Below are 14,419 nucleotides of genomic sequence, written 5' to 3' on the forward strand. Positions count from 1 at the left end.
ATATACACATAGAGTCTTTTAAGATGCTCCTTTACATTATCCGTCAAGGATATCTTGTGTCCCCTTTTTGCCCTCCTGTTTTTCTTCTTAAGTGCACCCCTACATCCCTTATACTCCTCAAGTACTTGCTTGATCCCAGCTGCCTATACCTGACATATGCCACCTTTTTTTATAACATTAGTTCATTGAAATATTTGAAATGTGATTAGCTGTGGATATTGTATGATAGCTATAAATGTTTGCGAAACAAAAAATCTGATGGTATCTATCACAGTGTCTGCAGCCACCAAAACAACTAGAAAATATCAGTGGAACAACTGCAGAGCATCTATATCCAATTTCACAATTAGACTGTAATTTATATTGCTCTTCTTCTAAAACGTATTTATTTATTTATTTATTTATTTATTTATTTATTTATTTATTTATTGGGGTCTGGTCATTGCTGGAACGACTAGCATTTATTGCCCATCCCTAATTGCCCTTGAACTGAGTGGTTTGCTGGGCCATTTCAGAGTCAAGCACTTCAATGGGGTTGGAGTCACAAGTAGGCCAGATCTCATAAAGAAGGCAAGTATCCTCCCCTGAAGGACAATGGTGAACCAGATGCACTTTTCTGGTAATCCAGTAGTTTTGTTTTGTTTATCATTACTAAAACTAATTCATTTAAAAAATTCAGATTATTAACTAATGTTAAATTCCACATCTGCTGTGGTGGGATTGGGATTCGGGTCTCTGGATAGTTAGTCCAGCTCTCTGGACTAACAATCTGATGGTTTAAACACCTCAGCATCACAGTACCCCTGGAAAACAACCTCCCTGTGATTTAAAATTGACAAACTCAGTGAAATAAGTTAGATCCTAAGTGAAAAAAATTAAGGTAATTTTACAGTTATCGTGATGTATTTTTATACAAAGAAGATTTGCTCTGAGGTTGTCCAGCAAGCTGCTTGGAATTATGAAGAGTATCACAACGGGCATTGGGACCCGGCCGCTCTTCTCAGTGTGTTGCAGACGAGTCAGGACGAACACGCCCATTGCTGGCATCATATTGGGTCCGGGGGCTTTATTCAAAACACTCAGGAGAAATCGGTTGATGGCAAATACATCATTCCGCCGTCCAGCTGAGGATACGACATTAGAGGAAGGAAGAATAAAAAAAACACAAAAACCAAACAAAAAACTCCCGCACCAAGGTGAGGTTCCATTCTTAAAGCGGTGGCATTCATTGCCCTTCATTGCAGCATCCCAAGTCTTTTTCTCAATGGCTGCTCACCAGCACCTCCCTGCATGAACAGCTCCTCCATCTGCAATTCATCCGCATGCACCTGTTCAGCTGGTCCCGGCTGCACCAGCTCCCCAGTAGCACTCTCTGCGGTTTCTGCACACTCTCCATGGCGGGGTGCAGGCATCAACTAGCTGGCTAGCAGCAATTCACCATCTAAGTTACCTCAGAAAATAGCAATTGAAACATGTTCATTTACTATTTTGTTTTCATTTCTTAGGTTTTACAATCCAATATTATTTAAATGCATGTCAGTGGGTTAAATGACGATATGTGCAAATCTTTCGAGGTTAAACGTGTTAAACGTGTCAGAAGGGCTTTGGTCTCATTTGTTAGATCAGTTGATCTAATCCATTTCGAATGCAGCTTTGCTTCCGATGAGCAACGCATATAATAAATTGGTAACTGAGCCTGGAATTTCTGATCGGTGGTGTAAATGTAAATTTAAGAATACTGCATCTTCTCCTGGCTATCTGCAGTGCTCCAGTTTATTCCCAGCTCCACATTTGGAGGCTGGCTGTGTTTATCCAGACCGATCATACGGCGGGCTCACGGGCACAGGCCGTTTTATAAAGTATTCTCAGATTACACAGTTTAACAAAATTGATCCTTGACACAAAACTGAGGAAAATCAAGAGAATTCTACACAAATGAAACCAAAGAACATAGGACAAGATTTTCTTTTTAGCGACAAAGATTAGGAGGCTCTGCAGAAAACTAATGTAAGTGTAACTATTTATTTCCGTTACCTGGATACAACTAAAAGGCAGATCCATATTCAGGGACATTCTGTTAACAAAAAAACAAATCACGTTTTTGTAATCCACTGGATTGCACATATTTTAATCAATGTTTAGGACATACCTTTTCACAAGATGCTTGCAATTAGTGTGACTGCTTTACAGTAACCGAATAAATCAACTCTGCTTTTATTTTACGGGATTGCAGGATTTTTTTTACTGAATTTGGAATTGAAATTCCATGATTTTATCTTTTGTTTAAGCATTCATAAATCCATGACCTTCAAACCATCTTTCATACCCGGGCCCTTTTAAGGATTTTTTGTTTTTGAGCAGAGATTTGAAACAAAATCATTAAAGTTCGTGTGTGTGAAGGATACCCCGTTAGCAATAGACACTGGAATTAGCTGACTCCGGTTTTAACATTATCCTCTTCAGCAGAAGCGTCAGAGATGATAGCATTTCATCAAAATACATTATTTTTAACAAAGGCTTTTAATGCACTTTTGCTTTTCCATCCCCATGTAAATAAAGACCAAGTAGAGAGTAGCTGTTCACTAAGGGAAAGTTCGTGGTTGTATGGTATTGAATAGACTGGGAGAGCTGGATCGCAGTGAAACGCTTCGAACATGGCCCCTGTATCGTTATGTAGCAATGAGTACAATATCTCACTCATGCATGCACATGTATGTTGCAGAAAGTCCGGCCATGTGGCTTCCCTTCAGCAACATGTTTAGTCAACAGATGGAAGAGACTGTTCAATAAGCAAAGCCTATTGACGAACCCAGCGGCTGCGAGAAGGGACAATGGACACAACGCTGGTGGTGTCGGGGATGTGTGATCACTGATAGTCCTATCGCCAAAAAATAAGAGCAAGATCGTGGTTTTAGTCGTTGTTAAAATGACTCATCTGCAGGCTGGGCTCCGCGCTGAAACCATCGAGAAATCTCGGTTGGAGCTGAATGAGAACGCGGATGCCTTACACCAGGACATCCAGCAGGTCAGAGACATGATCATAACCCGTCCGGATATCGGCTTCCTACGCACGGACGATGCATTCATCCTGCGCTTTCTGAGAGCCAGGAAGTTTAACCACTTCGAGGCCTTCAAACTGCTTGCTCAGTATTTCCAGTATCGGCAACAGAACCTAGACATGTTCAAAAACTTCAAAGCAGACGACCCTGGCATCAAACGGGCACTGATGGATGGCTTTCCGGGAGTCCTCCAACAGGCGGATCACGACGGGAGGAAGATTCTGGTGCTGTTCGCTGCCAACTGGGACCAGAGTAGGTAAATGTAAAGGTTCTACTTTTCCTCAATTCATGTTTGACAATGCACGATGGATTAAAGTGCTTTAGAAACGCTCTCCCACTGGTAGTGCACAGATACTGCAATAAAAAATATAGAACCATTATACACTGCTATTTCCCTGTTATTGCGGGATGATTATCTTAAGATTCTGTCTCCCAATGTTTGGTCTTGTCAATGCTTGCAAAGTCCAGGATTGCAGGAATGGTGATTTAAAAATGTCCTTGTTCTTCCTGAGCACGTTTTACACAACACTGCAAATCACAAGCTAATTACAGGTGAAGAACAATGAACTAATTTAGAAAATTCCTCCAATCCTAAGTAACATTAAAAACTTCATTTTTGATCCCACTCCTCTGTCAGAACTGTAATGCATTGATTGATCACTCTCTGGTGCAAAGAAATCCTTTGCAACATAGATCAATTTAAAATGCTACATTTTTCAACATTGGTTCCTAGCCCCTTATTGTCCTATTACAAATCAGTTTAAGTTAACAGTCTGCATTTACTATTTGCTATTTTTTACAGTTCACTTAGATTAGTCACATCATACTTCAGTCCTTTAACGCTGGAGATCAGCCCTGTAACCCTGTTTTGTAATTCATCTAGAACTTGAAGGTATCCTTGCATTCTGTTGATGAAAACAAGTTGCAGACTGACCAGAGCACTATAGAGTTTGAGTAAGAGTTGTTCTGACTTGTACTCTGCCATTTTGGGTGCTTTGGTTGGTACTTTTACTCTGTTGAGTTATGTTGAGGTAGGTCCCTCCGTGTATGGATTGTGGGTTTCGAGCTGATGAAGGACACCAAGTGACCACCCAATGATGCCGAGAGAAGGCCTCACCACTGTTGTGAACAAGGCCTGGCATTATTAATGCCAACAGTCATCAAATGAATGTCCCAGACACTTGGCCAGCTCTGAAAGTGAGGAGGTTTAGTCACTTTATCTTTTTTTGGGTGGGAATATTATTGTTGTTTGGTTCCCATGGGCTACAAGACTCCCTCACTGTCCACAAGGACTTTAGTTCTCTTAGATTGGAAATTTCAGTCCTCTTTACAGAGAAGACAAGGGGTATAGTTTCCTTCCTATATCACTGTGTCCAGTAAGCCTTAACTTTCATGAACAGTGTTTTGACCCTTACGCATGGTGTCTAATTTATTCTATGCTTCTGAACTGACTCTTCAATCTCAGTGCCCTCTCCCAAATCGCAATCATCTACAAAGGTAGCGAATCATATTGAGTTTTGGAATCCAACCTTCCACTCTACAAATGCTCTTTGAAGCCTGTGTGCACTGTTTTGTAGGCTTTTCCATAAAACATTTGAGACATCACTTCCTCAAAGTTTTATCAGGCAGTATGTTCCCTTCTGAATCTTTGTTGACTATTTTTTGCCAGGTCATTATTACCTACTCAAAAAAGTTTCATTCTATTACATGTGAAATTAAATTGACTACTTAGTTCTTGTTGAAAATGACCATTGCATTAGCCAGTTTAATATGGTCTAGTACCTTCTCTGTTCCTTTTATTGATTTGAAGTAAATAATATCTTTCCCTGGAAATGTATTTGTTTCATTAGACCACTAGGGCTTCCATCTCATTAGTTGTATTTATGTATTATTACTGCTTAGGGAAGATGTGTTATTTATTTCAACTCTTGCAACTGTTTTAAGGAGGTAATCATTCATAGTATTAACCAGTTGGCCTTTTGTATCCTTTGTTTTCTTGTCTTCTGCCTGCTTATTACTCCTGCACACTCAGTTAGTTAAGTCTTAAAGCTCTTCTAAGTGCACACAACTTTAGGTCCATAGATATTATCCATATGGTACACATGGCTATGCACTGAGATTAAGCCTGGTTACCTGATCTGAATGTGTACCCAGCTACCTGTGCTGAGTTCAGCTTGGGTCGGTGGTGTACCCTGACACAACATTTCAGTCTGGGATAAGCCAGGCCGTGGCACCCCATGCTGTGCACTCATTACTTGATGCAGGATGATTTGCTTATGTGTGCTCTGTTCTGTCACAGAGTATGTGTAACATCACCAGTCTTCCATCTGCCATTGTGCAAACGTCTTGAGGCCAGGTCAAATATGGCAAAATTATAGGGGCTCAGGTTAGGTTCACATTGGCTGTGGTCAGATTGGATTATAATTTTATGCCTGAACAGACCTTTAATGGAAATGTTCCTTATGCTTTGTATCTGTAATCTAGTACCTTTTTGAATTTTTGCCTGCTAGGTTTTTAAAATATGAATATTCTGGGCCCTTTTGTCAGAGATTTATGTTTGGAATGTCCATTGGGATTGTCCTAAATTCATACCTTGACTTCAGGGGAAATGGCAGGATTTCTGCCAACCTCCCACTGAATCTGAGGAACCCTCTAAAATTTCAGCCCCTTAAAATCTGAATGGTATTTGGAGGATCTGTGTGTGTGCATAAAAGCCTGGTCCTGTGAATTCAATTAGCCCCCAGGGAGTAAGGTTATACCAGGCCAGAATCAATCTGCAGCTACTGGTTTCATTTTAATACCCCTCACACAAGTTTAATGTCCTTGATAGTGCTGTCAGCCAGTGAGTTGAAGGCAGGATCTGTGACAGGACTTAATACCAAACAGTTTATTTTACAGTTTAGCAGCAAAGCAAAGATTATTTATTCAGTAAACATTGTGAACAAAATCATATTTACTATCCATTTACAGTCTAAGCAAACAGAACCCCTGATAGAAGCAGGATGATTTCAAGAAATGCCTCTTTCTAATCATGCATTTAAGTTGTAACAAAATTCATTTTCAACACTAGTTATTAATGTATGATTTTACCAAATATGTATTTGCACCCCTGCTTATTTGGTTAATAATATTATATTTCTTAATTTTGGAGTAAGAACCTTGGCAGAATGTTTAATATTTACTTGTGCTTCTTTTGTTTTCAGTTCATAACGCCTTGCAATTTTCTCACTGGAGTGAAATGAACCAAGAAAATATTTTTTAAAATAGCATCATCAGTTTCTTTTGGTTATACTTTTCTTGCACTTTCTAAAAAAAAAGTTCAAGCAATTGCATCAATATTTCTTAAATGTGATAATTATTTTTATTTCAGTTGAAATGATGATATTTATGGAACATTGCTCACTGTTCAATAGCTGGTCAAAATTTTCTTTACATTATTAAAACATTGTAAATAAAACAAAACATTCTAAAACTGTTATTTTAAAAGACTGAAATAAAATCATAAAAATATTTTGGACTTTAAGATAAAATCAAAACCAGTTCTTAGTACAGTTCAAAACAGACCAGGTTGGAAGTATGTGGCAGGTTAACTAACATCTGCAAGAGTAAAATAGTTTGCTGTTGTAGAGAAGAATTCCATCTGAAATACTACCATGTCTTTCCTATCCAGATGTCAAACCTCAATTAAGGTCTCTCTGTAATTATAGATGAACTTTATGGTCAATAAATGTTACAATCTGTAATGAATATTATTTAAAATAATTTTTAAAAATTGTCAATGATTTTAAATAGATTCCGCAATATGTAACATATTGAAATTACATTTGAATGAATGGCCAACTATCATTCCGTATGTTTAAGTGAAACAGATCCCTCTGTTACTGGCTAAAAAAAAATTCCAGGAGAAATTGGTTGACTGTCAATTCTATTCATTGCTCTGTAGATAATGAAGCACCCTATACCTGTAGATTGCCTGGAAAGACCCAGCCAACATCCGGGCATGGGCTGATGAAGGACAAATAATGTCCATGCCACACATTTCTAAACAGAGAGAGAATTAAACTACCAAGACTTGACATTCAACCATCCCTGAGTTTCCCACCATCAGTATACGGGGGATCACCTTTGACCAAGAACTTAGTTCACTCAACTTGGACCAGTCAACTTAAATACAGATCAGAGTTCCCTGCAGCAAGTGATTCACATCCTGATAGCCCAAAGTCTCTTTATCATGCATAAGGAAAGTCAGAAGCATGAATGGAATGTCCTCCACTTGCCTGCAGCTTTAACATCTCTCAAGAAGATTGACAACATCCAGGAGAAAGCTACCTGCTTGATTGGCACCCTGTTCACCTACTACACCTTCATTCCCTCCACCTCCAGTCACCATGGTTGTAGTGTCAAATACACTGTAACAGCTGCGCATGACTTTTTTAGCACCTTCCAAATGCATGACTGCCACCACAAAGAAGGACAAAGGCAATATGGACATAGAAATGCCACAGGTTCCCTTTCAAGTCATATACCATCCTAATTTGGGAATATATTGCCATTCTTCCATTATCAGTGGAACTAAATTTTGAAACTCCCTCCCCACAATATCATTAGTGTATCATCACCAAAAAGATTGCAGCTGTTCAAGAAGTTGGCTCACCACTATCTTCTAAAGGGCAAGTATGAATGGCAATACATATTGGCCTTGCTAGCAATGTCCTGATCTTGTAAATGACTTAAAAATGATGCAACATCAAGATTTCTCCATAGTGACAGTAAATTGAGCATGTAAACTGGCAGACAAAGCCCAACATGTATCTGAAGTGAACAAGGGGAAAACCCTATCTTTCTCTGTCAGGTGACGTTTGTCACTGGATTCTGACTGGGTTTGCACAATGATTTAGATTGTGCTGTTAGGAGTGCAGGAATGTCATCCAGTTATCAGGAGACTGCTTTCTAGCTTGTCAGAGGAGATTTCTACTAATCTCACTTTTGAACCAATGCAGTGGCCTCTACATCCTCTCCAGAGAATCAGTAATGGCAAAGTCCGAGAAGCTTTTTAACCATTCAGATGAAAAAATAGTCAGCGAAACGTGCAAACTGCAAAACACAAAATTTAAGAAAAAATGAGAAATAAAAATTAGCCTTAAATCTCCACACTAGATCTTAATAATCATTAATATTAATTAATTTATTAATATCAACAACAACAATAATAATAATAAAACTGCAATAGATTGACTCAGATAAATGAATTAAGGAAGAAATGCAAAGGAGAGAGACAAACTAATGAAAAATACTATTTTTTAAAAGTCAGGAAGTTTTCTCAGGGAAGAATACTCCACTCCAAGGTGAGATTTAAAGAGGATCTGAGAGGCAAGTTTTTCACTCAGAGAGCGGTGGGTATATGGAATGAGCTGCCAAAGGAGCTGTTAGAGGCAGGAACAATTACAACATTTAAAAAAAAGTTGGACAAATATGTGGATAGGAAAGATTTAGAGGGATAGGAGCCAAATGCAGGCAGATGGGATTAGAATAGATAGGCATCTTGGTCAGCATAGACGTTGGGCCGAAGGACCTATTTCTGTGCTCTTTGAAAACTAATGAAATCTATTTATGAAATTAATTTTGCTATGCCCAGAGAGATTATTTGGTAGTTAGCACTTTATAAATTGTTAAAATCTCACAGACTCCTGACTGCACTAGATCTAAAGTTTCCATGGCCATTCATCTTGGACTAAATTTATGCCATTACAATATCAAAAATTGCAACAATGCAGCTAGTGGAGATACAGTGTATCACCAACAATAACTTCAAGATTTCCATACTTGACATCTGTGGACTCTGGAAATGGCTGTCTGTTTCACCCAGTGGCATATAGTGGAGTGTTGACAACCTCAGAGTTATTAGTACTATAAAACCTGAGACATGAACTTTAGCATTGAACCAAAATTGTTTTGCAGTGCAATTGCTTAGATTGTTTTGCTTTAACTTTTGATTTACAGTGTGAATTGGATGAGAAGTATCATAACACATGTTGCTAGCATGTTTTGAAAGTTGTCTAATTTTTAGTGTAGATTATTATTTGTCTCTTTTGGCAGGTTACCTCTATTTTGATTTGAACATTTAAGAGTAGAAAATAATATTGTGTAACATGCAGGTCAGGCAGCAAATGTTCTGTTGAAAAGTCATTGAGCTGAGATGTAACTCTATTTTTCTCTCTCCACATATGCTGCCTGAGCTGCTGAATATTTTCTGTTTTTATTTCAGATTTCTAATACCTGCAGTTTTTTTGCTTTTTGATCATATCATATGTAGTATGGGTTTATAAATCTGCTCCCAAGCTACCACAAATAGGTGAAGCAGACATGAGAATGGTATGTAATAAAAATATACAGCAGGTCAACCAGCATAAGTGGAGGCAAAAACAGGGTTAATGTTTCTTCCATGACCTTTCATCAGAAATGCATGTTCTTCATAATTATAAGATAGGTTTCAAACGTCTGAAGCTTGTTTCCCTTTTCAAAGGAATGAATGATTATTTTCAGATCCATCTTTTAAACCCAGGTTTCTTTATGTACATGGACTGATCCAAATTCTGCACCACCAAAATAAAACAGCTGAAATAAAGGAACTGAAACAATTTTAATTGAGACCTAATACTTAATAAGAACTTCACAGTCAGGCTTTGGCAGTTATTTGGAAGTACCCTCACTTCCTTTGATACTTTGAATCCAAGGGGTGAATAAAGAGAAAAACATAGATGTAATGTATGTGGATTTGCAGAAGGTATTTGATAAGGTGTCACATAATAGGTTCCTGCAGAAGATAAGAGGGCATAGGGTTGGGGGTAATATATTGGCATGGATAAGAGATTGACTAACTAACAGAAAATAGAGGGTCGGGATAAATAAGTTATTTTTGGTTTGGAAATCAGTGACTAGAGGAGTGCCACAGTGATCAGTGCTGGGGCCTCAGCTATTTACAATCTATATTAATGACTAGAATGAAGGAAGTAAATGTACTGTCACCAAATTTACTCATGATATAAAGAGAGGCCAGTTCACAAGTTGTGAAGTGGACACAAAGAGTCTACAAAGGGTTAGAGACAGGTGAAGTAAATGGGAAAGAAATTCGCAGATGGAGTATAATGTGGGAAAATGTGAGATTATGCACTTTGGAAGGAAGAATGAAAAAGCAAATTATTGTTTAAATTGAACAAGAATACAAAACATTGCAGTACAAAGGAATCTGGGGATCCTAGTGCACGAAGCACAAAAGGTTGGCGTATAGATAGCTACAGCAAGCAATTACGAAGGCTTAAGGAATGTTGACCTTTATTGCAAAGAGCATGGAGTATAAAATGAGGACCGTTTTGATACATCTCTATTCACATTTGTGAAACCGTGCCTGGAGTACTGTGTGTAATTCTGGTCTCCATATTTAAGGAAGGACATACTTGCATTTGAGACAATATAGACAATATTCATCAGGTTGATTCCCAGGATGAAGAGATTGGCATATGAAGAAAGTTTGAGCAGATTGGGTCTATGCACATTGGAGTTTAGAAGAATGAAATTTTTTTTTGAATCATGCAAGATTCCGAGGGGATTGACAGTGTGGATGCTAGGAAGATGTTTTCCTCATAGTAATATCTGGAACTATAGGGTATTGTTTCAGAAAAGATGTTGCCCGTGTAAAGTGGAGATGAGGGGGAATTTCTTCTCCCAGAGTGTTGTGACTCCTTGGAATTCTCTGTGTCAGGGAACCGAGAAAATGGAATAATTGAATATATTCAAGGCAGAGGTTGGAAGATATTGAAATTGCAAGGAAGATAAGGGATATGAAGAGAGAGTGGGAAAATGGTGCTGAGGCCAAGATGTAATCAGCCATGATCTTACTGAATAGCAGAGCAAGCTGAAGGGCATTTCACCTACTCCTGCTCCCATGTCTTATATACTTTTAATATAAGTATAGTTGACATGTTTATTGGTGAAGCAAAGATAATTACCAATTAATTGTATAAGCATCTTATTTAGGCATGTCGTCCCTTCCTCTCTCGTTTCTGTTACTTTCCAAGTCAAAAAGTAAGTAATATAATTGAAAAGCAGCATTAATTTTCCTCTAATAAGATAAACTGTGCCTGTTTAGATTAAGACCCACCTGCAATACTTGAACAGAGACCTTAAGGGCACAGGCCAGGTGAGTCATCAAATATGACTCCATGCTCCAAACTCTCACCATCTGCGTAGTGGCAGGGGGGTAAGAACTTTGAAAATGAACAACTAAAATTCATTCCATTAGCTTTGTAACTTGACTAAATCAACAGATTGTGATGCAGAAGAAGTGCCAGAGTATATGCACTTAATCAAAGTGAAGCTGGTTTAGGGTGACCTCATACAGCAGGAGTCATGAGTGAATGAGTCATCTAGGACATCAACAAGGAAATCTAAAATGGTTATTTTGCTGTGGTGATCCAATGTGGCATTTACACTATCACTTGTATAAAAATAAAATATGATCAAATTTGTTTTAAAGTATTAATTTTGGAGCTATATGTTCATATTGATGATTAGCAAAAAATAAATACGTTGAAAGGTGGGAATGAGAAAAAGCCTTTCAACCCTCTAGCTTATTCACTTCACTTCCATTTTAACCTTAGCCCTGAATTCATTGCTCTGATCTCAGATTGACAATTTCCTTTGAAACGCACATCAGAGTCCACATCCTCTGTGCTCTGTGACAGTCTGCTCGTACTTTGCAATCTATTTACTTTTGATTTGCTGTTGTGCCTCCTGGCTCTTTTAGTGATGTTAAAAGCTTGGATCATGTTCCCCTTGCCCATCTTTTTCTCCAGAGAGAACAGCTGCTTCTCTTGCAGCTCAGTGATTTAAAGTCCAGACCGTCTTTGTTGCTGTTCTTTGTATGTTTTCCAGTGCCACTAAATAGAAATACCTCTTTAGCAATGCAGGAATACAGAACAAAACTCATGTGGATTCAGGGTCTTTTGTTGGAGCATTTAAAAGAACCTCCAAGTAGAGCATAAAAACTATGAGGGACCATAATAAGGATGTTTTCGATGTGGTATTATTATTTTCTAATTCATTGCCAAACTAGCATGATATAAAATGGATATTTTAATGACATCAGCCTACATTAAAAAAATCAATACAGCTCTATTCAAAACTGCGGTACAGTTTTATGAAGTAAATACTGTTTAAATTGTATATTTTCATGAATCTATTTCATGCAGCATTGTTAGTAGACAGATTACATTTTTGTTATTATAAGACCATAAGAATAAATGTATAACTTCCATATAAACTGACATTGAAGTAAATCTTTTGTTCTCAGGCACTGCACTCAGTGGTTAGGTGGTGCTGTGGTTAGCATGTTCCTTTTCATATCTGGGACCCAGGTTCAAGTCAAGATCAAGCTGATGCGATAGAAGTCTCTTTGCTTTTCCTGCTGTAAGGCAAAGCAGAGCAACAATTCCATTCAGAAAAAGAACACATTCTAGCAGTAACAGAAAGGTAAAAGAGAAATACAAGGCTTGTGCCTATCCTGGCCTGAAACCAATCATGAGGAGATGTGCTAAATTAATACATGGTACTTTTTGTCCCCCTACCACCCCACCCCTGCAAAGACATGCTTGGCTTCCCTTTGTTTTCTTTCTATAGAGTAGAGCTATGATGAGAAACTATTACATGAAGATTTCACAAACAACCCATGGCTTTGTGTTTAAAGTCAAGTCGTCGAGTTTATTGACATGTGTACAAGTTTGGTGAGGTACAATACAATGAAAATCCTGTTTGCAGCAGCATCACAGTCACATAGGTACAGACAATGCACAGAATATACCTCTGTTCCTGTGATGCTAGAATTGCATAGTAAAAGGATTTGGATTTCAAGAGTAAATCAGTGGCTGTAAAGCATTTTTAGGAAATTCTAAGGTCATAATTAGTTTCTAAGTGAAATATCTTAATTTGAGTCAGACAATATGACAATATTATCATATTCATACCTGAAAGAGCTTAATTTATTCAGGTATGTTATTGGTTAACATGTTCACCTTTCAATAGAATTGTTAATCCATTTATTTTAAGCAACTGGCAACTGTGCCAAATGAATACACAGAATATTTATGCAAACACATTAGGCAGTTCACTCCCAGAGTAACTTAGATCATGCGTAGTGCTGTCGGCATGACACAAGATGACTCAAAAGAAAGCTTTTCAATTATATATCACAGATTGCTTGCCTTTTCTGTTGTTGTTCTGCTCTGGGGTATTTACATCACAGCTCTGTGATGGTGGTTGAGTTGGTAATTTAGTCCATTTACCAATCAGTGTGGGTCTTTCACACAAATCAAAATATACACTGAATAATCAAGCCACTAAAGATGCTCGCCAACCATGCGATAAAGCAAGTTTGTCAGGCAATGGGAGAACTGAATTACTGTAAGATCATGACAAGCTGGAAAGTAGTTTGGGTGTCAGTAATTACCTGAGGGGAAGAGACTGGCTACAACAGGGCAGTTCTTTCAAGATGAGGATACTTATCTAACATGTGAGAAGACAAGAATTCAGGAAAATAGGAACAGGAGTAGGCCACTCAGCCCCTTGAGTCTGCCCCGCTACTCAATATGTTCAGGTTGATCTATCCCACGTCTCTTTCTCTGTGCCAGATCCCCATAGCTATTAATCCCCCAAGCTTTCAAAAATCTATCTACCTCCACTTTAAAAACTTCCAATGAGCGAGCGTCCACAACTCTCAGGGTGGAGAATTCCAGAGGTTCACCACTCTCTGTATCTGTGATCTCCCAGGAGCCATACCAAGGAGGGTTAGTCAACCACCAGGGCATGGGGTGTGGAACCCCACCAATATAGCAGGAAGGAGGGCCACCAGACACTTGACTCCTGGCAGGACAATGGAGTGAGAAGGTGGGTCACCTCTACAAAGCCTGCCCGAAACATAAGTGCAACCAGCTGACAGGAGACACAGAGACAGAAGGCAGAATTCACAGCTACTCCAAAGGTCACCAGAACTCTGGCCTGAACCATCACCTCAGGTGGTAAGAACTATGTCAAGGAGGGAGAAGATGGGGGAAGGGGAGGAAGAGGAGGAGGAGTAGTATATTGATCAACAGCACAGTGTGGAGGTCAAAACTACATAGTGTATTACAACCTCACAATACCTCACCAAGGTCAAGGCCGACCTATTTTTACAGAAGTGCAGCTCACCACACCTTTGCAGCTACGGCAGTGTTCTTAATGGTGGTTCTTCAAGCGATCAATCTGTGGAGGCAACAGTGATCACTTCTTTATGGCCTGGGCAATCTGCTGCAGGTAGACAATTGCACCAT

At 38.7% G+C, this 14,419-nt stretch overlaps 1 protein-coding gene across 2 annotated transcripts in view; it reads left to right on the forward strand.

Annotated features, from left to right (window-relative positions):
* The first annotated feature begins 1,083 nt into the window (after window positions 1-1,083).
* LOC127574073 (clavesin-1) overlaps window positions 1,084-14,419 on the forward strand; it is a 68,672-nt gene continuing 55,336 nt past the window's right edge. The window contains exons 1-2 of one of the 2 annotated variants that reach the window (XM_052022716.1): window positions 1,084-1,196; window positions 2,723-3,315. In XM_052022716.1, coding sequence (XP_051878676.1) covers window positions 2,927-3,315 — 389 coding nt within the window. In that variant the 5' untranslated portion in view covers window positions 1,084-1,196; window positions 2,723-2,926. Of the gene's footprint in view, window positions 1,197-1,977; window positions 2,008-2,722; window positions 3,316-14,419 lie in introns of those variants that run through there. The other variant, XM_052022717.1, reaches the window with a different exon arrangement.

The sequence above is a fragment of the Pristis pectinata genome, chromosome 9, assembly GCF_009764475.1.
Source record: "Pristis pectinata isolate sPriPec2 chromosome 9, sPriPec2.1.pri, whole genome shotgun sequence".
Classification (NCBI taxonomy): domain Eukaryota; kingdom Metazoa; phylum Chordata; class Chondrichthyes; order Rhinopristiformes; family Pristidae; genus Pristis; species Pristis pectinata.